Source organism: Notothenia coriiceps, unplaced genomic scaffold (assembly GCF_000735185.1).
Source record: "Notothenia coriiceps isolate Sejong01 unplaced genomic scaffold, NC01 NC01_scaffold00036380, whole genome shotgun sequence".
Taxonomy (NCBI): Eukaryota; Metazoa; Chordata; class Actinopteri; order Perciformes; family Nototheniidae; genus Notothenia; species Notothenia coriiceps.
The window spans coordinates 1-8694 of NW_011369081.1; the positions used below are offsets into that span (position 1 = coordinate 1).

Below are 8694 nucleotides of genomic sequence, written 5' to 3' on the forward strand. Positions count from 1 at the left end.
CAGAAATTCAAGGTTCTTATGAAATCATTGTAATAGCGTCAGTTCAAAACGTGTAACCTTAATCTGCCTTAAATACCCAATAATAGTCTGTCTATCATAGCCTGATTAACACTTCTCTGGTTCCTTCAAAATAACAACATCTATGTAGGCTATCAAATGTATACAAAATATGTTTGTATTTCAAAAATGTTTTTAAAAGCCGTTTTAACCATCATATACATGGATATGCTGATTCTCTCTATTTTATAGCACATTAAAGTGAATATCTAAACATTCTTAACGGACAAAACAAGGCATTTAAAGACTGCCCTAGTTTTAAAAACTGAGATGGACTTTTTTCATTACTTTCAGACATTTTATGGAGCAAAGCATTCATTGAGTTACCTAAAAGATATCATCAGGTTAATCAATAATTAAAAGTATAATCATTTCCAAGTTGCATATTTTCAGAGTATACATAAGGAAAAAAAGTGGTCCGAGTCCTGAACCCTGTGGACTCCCTTTGTTTTATGTCAGAATTGATATACGATGACATACTTGTACATCGTTGTCTGTAGTAAGCAGAGATGAGATCATTTCATAAGTTGCAAAACAAGCTAACTTTTGAGTTGGTGCCCTAGATTGATATATGTATTCTATAACATGATGACAATTCCCATTATCTTCTCACAAAGCAACGTCTTTAATTGTCTAGTTTTGTTTTTGATCAAAAGGTGACCAATATACACTCTATGTCCAAAAGTGGAAATCAGCTTTCTGTCTGTAAGATTTTGGATTTATTATGGCTTTTAAAATTCTACTAATGCAGTTCAGATGCAGCGTTCTGCTGCTGGCCAAACTTCTGGTTTGGTGCGTTAGCAATATCCTCCTTTTCAGTTTCTTTCCTCAGTTTGAAATCCAACCTAAAAAAGCCATCATGACTTCAAGGAGGAGGAACAAAGTGTAGATGGCGCTCACTATAGTCATTTAATCAGTCAGTGTCACTTCATGCACATTGACGTAGTTTCCTTCATCATCGTCACTATCAGTTTCGTCATCGTCTCCATCATCATCTTCTTTACCAACATTGTCGTTATCGTCTCCATCCGTGGTGCTGTCACTCCGAACTGACAGATCTGGTGTTGATCCTGTTGAGAAACATGACAGATCATAGAAGATGGAGTTCATCCCTCAGTGTATTTCATCATATTCTGTGCATTACATTTGACATTTTATGTGTCGAGGTCGTTATCAGAAAGAACACATTTAAGGTATTTGTACTTTACTTGAGTATTTTTCTTTGAATGCAACTTCACACTTCTACACCACTACATTTATCTGACAGCTAAGTTCTTAACAGATTCATATTTGTACACAAAACATACTAAGATTAGATAGAAAACTAAATTCATATCAGCCAGTTTTCTTGTAAGCCATTAGCAGGTTCCTGATTTGCTTCTTTTGCTTTGAATTTGGTTAATAATGTAAATGTAAAGGTGTGACACTGAGAAAGTGGATTCTGAGCTCTATGTTTACATCAGGCACTGTCGTCATGGGAGACATTACATTACATGGTACTTGATAGACGCTTTTATCCAAAGCGACTTAAGGCCCGGACACACCAAGCTGACACCAAAGAACTGACACAGACTGACCCCTGACTGTTGTGTCGCCTCACATCTCTGGGTCTTGGCCATGTGTCGCACTGAGCCACAGAGCTCACAACTTCCTGTGTTGAACACCACAGAGGAAGAAAGAACAGCAAAGAAGAAACCCACGTGATCTGAGAACTCACTCTGATACTGCAGCAGCTCCACGTTCAGATAGTCTTTTTCCTCTGAGGAGAAAACACAGTTTCAACAAATCTAAATGTGTGTTTGTCAGGCTAATTAGAAATATTATAAAATAAACATTATTATAAATAAATATTTAGAGTTTTTTATCTTAAATGTCCCACTTTAATCTCAGAGAATATCCATTTGAACTGTCTTCTTGTTAATGGAATAAGATGATTTAGAACATCAAAATGTTAAATAAACAAACGATTAAATGAATACGAGAAAATACAAGGGAAAGATGTTAAGAGGAAAATACAGACTAAATACAGATTATTAAAAAAAATGAAGTTGTTGGCTCTTATAGGAAACTAGACACTTAAAACACAAGGAATTACAAAAAGTGGACAGACGCCCTCTTAAAACACTCACCCTTCTTTGTTGGGACATTTTCATAGTCATGTAGAACATCTGGAAATAAACAGCTCATCACTTCACATGTGACCTGTATAATGAACATGTATCCTCAAATCTACTGATCCACCATGATGTCTCATTATATAATGATGATATCATATCATGTGTCACTGTTCTCTCGCTCCAATTCTTAGTTTGTCCTTGTTTCTTTCTTGTTCTCATGTTCTTTTATTTTTTCCATTATCTAGAGGCTGTACAATCCAATGTTCTCATATTACAAGCCAAACAAAAAGGGAACAATAAAATACACAACAATGTTTAAATAACATACTCAGAATAAAAGTAAAAACTTCAAACTAAACCAGGAATATTAAAAAGGCCTTTTGATAAAGTCTTCAAATGTGTTTTTCAAATAACATAAATCCCAAATCATAATTTCATTAAAACGTGTCATTGAATGAAAAAGGAAGTGAAGTCACTTTTTGCCAAGGAGACTTTATAAACTGGATGCTGGGTGAAACTTAAGTCTGAGCTTGTGTTTCCGGTTTCCAAACTGTACCTGAACTAGGCGTGGAGGCTCGACTCTGATTGGTCACAGGGGTTTCACCTTCAGGCAACACGATTCTGCAGAGGAGGAGGAAGAGGAGGAGGAGGACAAACAGTCAGTTCTGATTTACTGTTCCAGCTTTAAATAAATCTTAGCTCCAGATGTTTCTCCTACATGCAAGGGTGTAACTTTGGTTTGAGAAGTGGGGGGGACACAAAACAGGGGGTCCTCCGCAATGAAACATTGTTCTCTATTTAATTCCATTTCCTGCCTTTCTACAAATATATATTAGGGACTATGGTGTTAACTAATCCAAGAAAAATGTGTAGTGTATATAATGAGTGTGCAAACGTATCTATCCATGAACCTGTTTTATTTGTGATTACCTCACATTCTATAGGGGGGTCCGGGGGTATGCACCCCCGGTAAGATTTGTTTCTTTAAATTGAAGTTAAAGCATAAATCTGGTGCACAAATTAAGAGATTTATGGATACCACTCTCAACACTCATATGAAACAGAACTGTATATAATTCAATACTCCAAAAGCCATTAGAATATTCTCACAACCAATAACACATCATTGATAAACTCTTCTCTCCTATCTTTATCTGACCTAGTCTGCATTCTTTCTTTTTATTTATTCATATTTTACTAATCACTTCCCTTTCAAACTGTGTTTTTAATTTGTTACTGACATTGGAATTATTTTTTAACTTATTTTGAACAACTATATTAAATAGATGGAAATATTTGTTTAGACCAAACCGTTTTAGACCCACTGAGATAACTAAAGTTTACAATCACTCAGAGAGTCCTTTACCTCCCTGAGCTGATGTTATCTCAGCCTCTCAGTCCGACAGGAGAGGACTCTCCCTCTCCTTATTGTTGAAAAAGCTTCTAATCTCCGTTAGCTCCGAGCTAGCACCAGATACTAACAACAACCCCTCTAACTCTCTCTGTCTCTCTCTGTCTCTCTCTCTCTGTCTGTCTCTCTCTCTCTGTCTCTCTCTCTCTCTCACACAAACTGCGTCCTGCACACACACAAACAGACGCTCCTCCTGACGATGACCACTTGCGTAAAAAAAAAAAACACATTTGAAAAGTGGGGGGGACACAAACGAGATTTTGAAAAGTGGGGGGGACATGTCCCCCCTGTCCCCAGTGGAAATTACGCCCATGCCTACATGTATCCGGGATCTTCTGCATCGCTCTCAGTGTTGATGTAGTCCGGACCTGCAGAACACAGGCCGATTCAAATGAGAAGATTTTATTCTGTTGGCTTGTTTAATATACAGCGATGCATCACCTTCTATTAGATCATCATACAGAACAGTGTTCCTCTAAAAAGATCACAACGTTTCATGAGTTTCAGAGAAGAAAGCGTTTTCCAGCTGATCCAAGAGGAGAATCTACTCAACACATCAAAGTAAATCAGATTTATTTTTACTTGACAGGAAGGAGGAAAAAATTACTTAAATAAATGTATACTTACATTTAGATAGAGGCAATAGTTGATTGATAAAATGTGACATAAGTTGATCATTTGTTTTAATTTGATTTATTTACCTGTGTATTACATTTTTTAACTTTATTTCCCCCTGTATTTATTTATTTAAATGTTGTTTTGTATTCCTTTATTTCATGAATTTATTTAATAATGAATAAATGTTTTGCATTTTAATTATGTATACCAAAAGCAGTGAAATGCGAAAGAAAATACATAGTTGGATTAATACAAAGGGAATTTATAAAGAAGCAAATTATAAATATATCACCTTTGATCAAATATTTAATTGAGCCATCTTTTAAATCTTTACACTGGACAGGAAGCGGATAAACAATTGCAGTCTGAAAGGTAAAGCTGATTGATACTTAAATACGGAAGAAAATGACGTTACTGCAGTTCCAATCTTACCGTCTGTTGGATTCTCATAACTTGGATTACTTTCTGTAAGACAGAAAAAAAAAGATTTTGCTTTGTTTTTCTGAATAAAGTATGATCGGCAACAAATTAACTTAAGTGACTGACTGGCAATTCCGACTAACTTGACTTATTAATCAAGAGTAATTAAAGTTAAAAGACAAACAAAGCTGCTGTAAACAGTCAAACACATCTTAAATGAAATCAAACAGCAGAATGTCACCAGTTTCCGTTGGGGTGTAGGATCTCTGTCTGCGCTGCGTTCCAGGGTCAGATAAGGGGAGGCTGAGCGGGAAAATACAAATCAAATATAATTGAATTAAAACATGAATACTGTCAACCATAAGCAGGGTCTTTGAACATTTTATATTTTTTAGAGCTTTCACAAGTAGTGAAGATGTAACTGTTTTGAATGTAAATTTGCGCAATTGATTAAATATTGAGAAATTACATTTCTATTTTTATTTGGTACTCAGGTCTTATACTTGAGTAAAAGTAGAAGTACCAGAGAGTATAAATACTCTGTTACAAGTAAAAGTCCTGCATTCAAAATGTTACTCAAGTAAAAGTAAAAAAGTATTATCATCAAAATATAGTTAAAGTAGCGACAGTAAAAGTAGTGATTGTGCAGATTGGTCCATTTCAGAATAATATATATGATATGTTTTATAATGATTGATCATTAAAGTGTTCTCAAAGCTGGTAAAGGTGCAGCTAGTTTGAATGACTTTGTATACTGCGGGGTAGCTTGTGAATTTACTCCAGGTGGAACTAAAGTCTGATTTAACACTTGATTATATTTCACATCATTCATCCACATCTGTAAAGTAACTAAAGGTATTAAATACATGTAGTGGAGTAACAGTACACCATTTACCTCTGAGCTGTAGTGGGGTAGAAATACAAAGGAACATCAAATAGAAATACTCAAGTAAAATAAAAGTATCTCAAAGTACTTAAGTACACTACTTGAGTTAATTTACTGAGTTACTTTACACCACTGCATACGCTGTATATAGTTCACAGCATGAATTAATATCATTGACGTAGAATATTAGCTTATAAAACATGATTCCATATGAACGGCAGCAGGTGTGTTTAGTTTTGAAGGAGTGACTCACAAAGGGGACAGCAAGTGGATGGAGTTCACATCAGAATTCTGCTGGGCTGCAACTCAACACAAAGGAAGTCACCATCATCATCATCATCATCATCATCATCATCATCATCATTACATGTCGACTTACATACATTACATTCTGTGGGCAATTTAGGGTGAAGTGTCTTGCCCAGGGACACAACCACATGCTGACTGCTGTGGGGATTGAACCAGTGCTCCCCTGATTTGAAGATCAGCGCATTAACCCACTGAGCCACAGCCTCTTATACAAGAGCAGGTATATATTTTGTTAGCTTGCCGTTGAATTGAATTGAATGCATTAAAGAGCACACCTAAGGGCAAACTTCACTATCAATGTCCATTTGTATATAAATGTAATCACTACTTCAATAGAGTGGTAAAGGAATGAGTCTCAAAACCTTAAATGACTTAGCATTTTAACACTTCCTTGCTCCGTCGTCTCGAGATCACGTTTTGTTCCATGACATAAAATATATCAGTAAATAGTACCTCACTGGTGAATGTCTGAAGCTTATATGTGTCATAAAAAGGGCGGTTGCTATCAAGTTATTAATGAGAGCACAAAACATCATCACGCCAAACATTAGCCGCATTTAGGGTTGCAGCTTTTTCGTGGCTTTTTGTGGAGCGACACCTCAGAATTGCCACAGACTTTGTGCAATAAACTTCTTTACACCTTTTCAGGTGTTTCAGACTTACAGGGATGGATGACTCTGAATTCAGTGGATCTGATTAAAAGAAGAAAGAAAATCAGTCATTATTTCATAAAACACTGAGATTAAATCTGAATTATTGTACTTTAAAAATATGATCTTTTAGCTATGTGTTGTAGAAGTAAAGGCTTACGGCATGTATTCCTCTGAAACATTCGCTTGCCTGATGGAGACTGATGGGAGGAAACAGAAATACATTATTATTTCAATGGTTGAAATAAAAGCACCTGTCAGAAGCTATAAAGCACTGTGGCAGTGACCATGAGATGTGTGAAAACATGAAACTGGTTTAAGACCACTGGATGTAATATTGAGGTCACGATGAACCACGTGTGTGTGCTGTGTGAGTAGAGACGGCCGCCCACCCAGAGGCCCTCTGTTCCTGCAGTGCAGACACACCAGCGCCAGCAGCACCACGGAGACAAGGACGGCTGCCGACAGAACCCAGACGAACCAGGAGACGGACATGTTTCATCTGGAGACAACGTGAGAAACATTTAAATATTAAATTATTTCACGACTTTAGGCCAGACTGGTGATCAAACCTTTCAAAAGTAGCATTCAATGGAGCGGTGCAGTGATGAGTCTAAAACCAGGAGAGACTTAGCACTTCTTGTTCCCACGTCTCAGAGTCAACGTTTTTTTTAACGTTTTTGTGGTTAGATAACGGAAATAAGTTCTGTGGTAAACACAAGCTGAAGAGATTTTCACCTTTTGTTCTACACCAGGGCTATTCAACTACACATTCAGTTGGGCCAGATTTTATAAATACAAAATTCAGCTGGGCCAGACATTCAGCGGCCTGTAAAAAGCGGGTAGTGACACATTTTAAACCAACACATATTACTGCGATGAAAAACATGCAATTTTTATTCATTGTTCATCTAACAAAGGTACGTCAAAAAGTGCATAAAAACACAACAAATTTGCATTAATTTAACAGAATCTGAAAAAAAAGTGCACAGTTGTAGCATTACATTTGTTTGCTTTAGAAGTCAAATAGTCAGGTTATGTTTTTTGAACCAGGCACATCACAAAGTGCATTTACTCAATACAATAATAGCAGTCTTAATACATTTCCTGACCAGTGGCGGTTCTACGGGGTGGCACGGGGTGGCAGCTGCCACCTCAGAAAAATGCCTTGCCACCCCAGCTGCCACCCCATTTGGCAGCTTTGTTTTGAAAGAAAAGTTGTGGCTCATCGGACATTTATGAGAGAAAATCTCTAATGTCCGAGTGCAAGTGAATGCAGCACAAGACGCGAGCCTTGTAACCCCCCCCCCCCCCCCTGGCGCGAGCTTGGAAATATGATTGGCGGCGATTTCATTTGAACGGGAGGACAGCGCAAAACGAGAAGCATTTCGGATACAATTAGACAGAAGGAATGAGGTATTTGCGGTCAGGGTATGGCTGTGGTAGGCTACAGCCATACCAATAAATGGCTTAGCCCCACAATGAAAAATGATGTTAAAGTAAGCAAAATAATGTCTGCCACCTCGTGCGGAGTAAATTGCACAGACAGCAGTTAGTAAGATTGATTTCAGTAGCCACTTGTCTGGAAATACCGAAGACTAGAAACGGTTTTGAAAACTTTTGTCACGTAGTGATCGTCTTCTCAATAGAACATCTTTGATAATGTCTTCTGGCCAATCAGAATCACGATAACGGCGTGGTGTTGTTGCAGGAAGTCCCGACGGAGAATACTTTTGCTGTAGTACATCTCGATATACATCGTGACAACTATAAGACCCCACGATTTGATGATTGATAGGTGTGTGGGCTGTCTTCCTTTTGATACACAGAACAATGGGGGCTATCCACCCTTATCCACAATGTAAAGTAATTCACACAGCCTCTTCCCTCTCCTCTCTGTGAGGAGCAGCAGGTTCAGCTTTCAGAACAAAGTACAAAAACTAAAATGACATTCATTTTTTTAAATACGTCGTGTAGTAATATATATTTATTTCTTTTTCTTTTTAAGAGAGCACCAGAATGTGTATTTGATGTTAGTATTTCAAAAAATCTCCTGGGTGAGAGTCCCCCCAGACCCCCCTGCAGGGGTTGGGTTTTCAACTCTTTCACCTGTTTGGAAATTGCAGGATTGGCTCCAGGTCGCCCTTTTTATTTACTACAAGACAAATGTGCTTTTTTATTTCATACAGTTCAATTTGGATTGAGACAGGGAAATAATATAAACCT

At 37.3% G+C, this 8694-nt stretch overlaps 1 protein-coding gene across 2 annotated transcripts; it reads right to left on the minus strand.

Annotated features, from left to right (window-relative positions):
* Positions 1-6: 6 nt before the first annotated feature.
* lat (linker for activation of T cells) lies at positions 7-6973 on the minus strand. Of its 2 annotated transcripts, none has more exons than XM_010792194.1 (11): positions 6861-6973; positions 6629-6668; positions 6482-6510; positions 5763-5808; positions 4865-4926; positions 4636-4668; positions 3905-3953; positions 2731-2795; positions 2187-2225; positions 1775-1816; positions 7-1127 (listed from the first exon to the last, which is right to left on the minus strand). In XM_010792194.1, the coding sequence occupies exons 1-11, from the start codon at positions 6961-6963 to the stop codon at positions 967-969; spliced, it is 669 nt and encodes a 222-aa protein (XP_010790496.1). In that variant the 5' UTR covers positions 6964-6973; the 3' UTR covers positions 7-966. The 2 variants fall into 2 exon arrangements, with proteins under 2 accessions (XP_010790496.1, XP_010790495.1); XM_010792193.1 differs by having other exon boundaries at positions 5763-5814.
* Positions 6974-8694: the final 1721 nt, after the last annotated feature.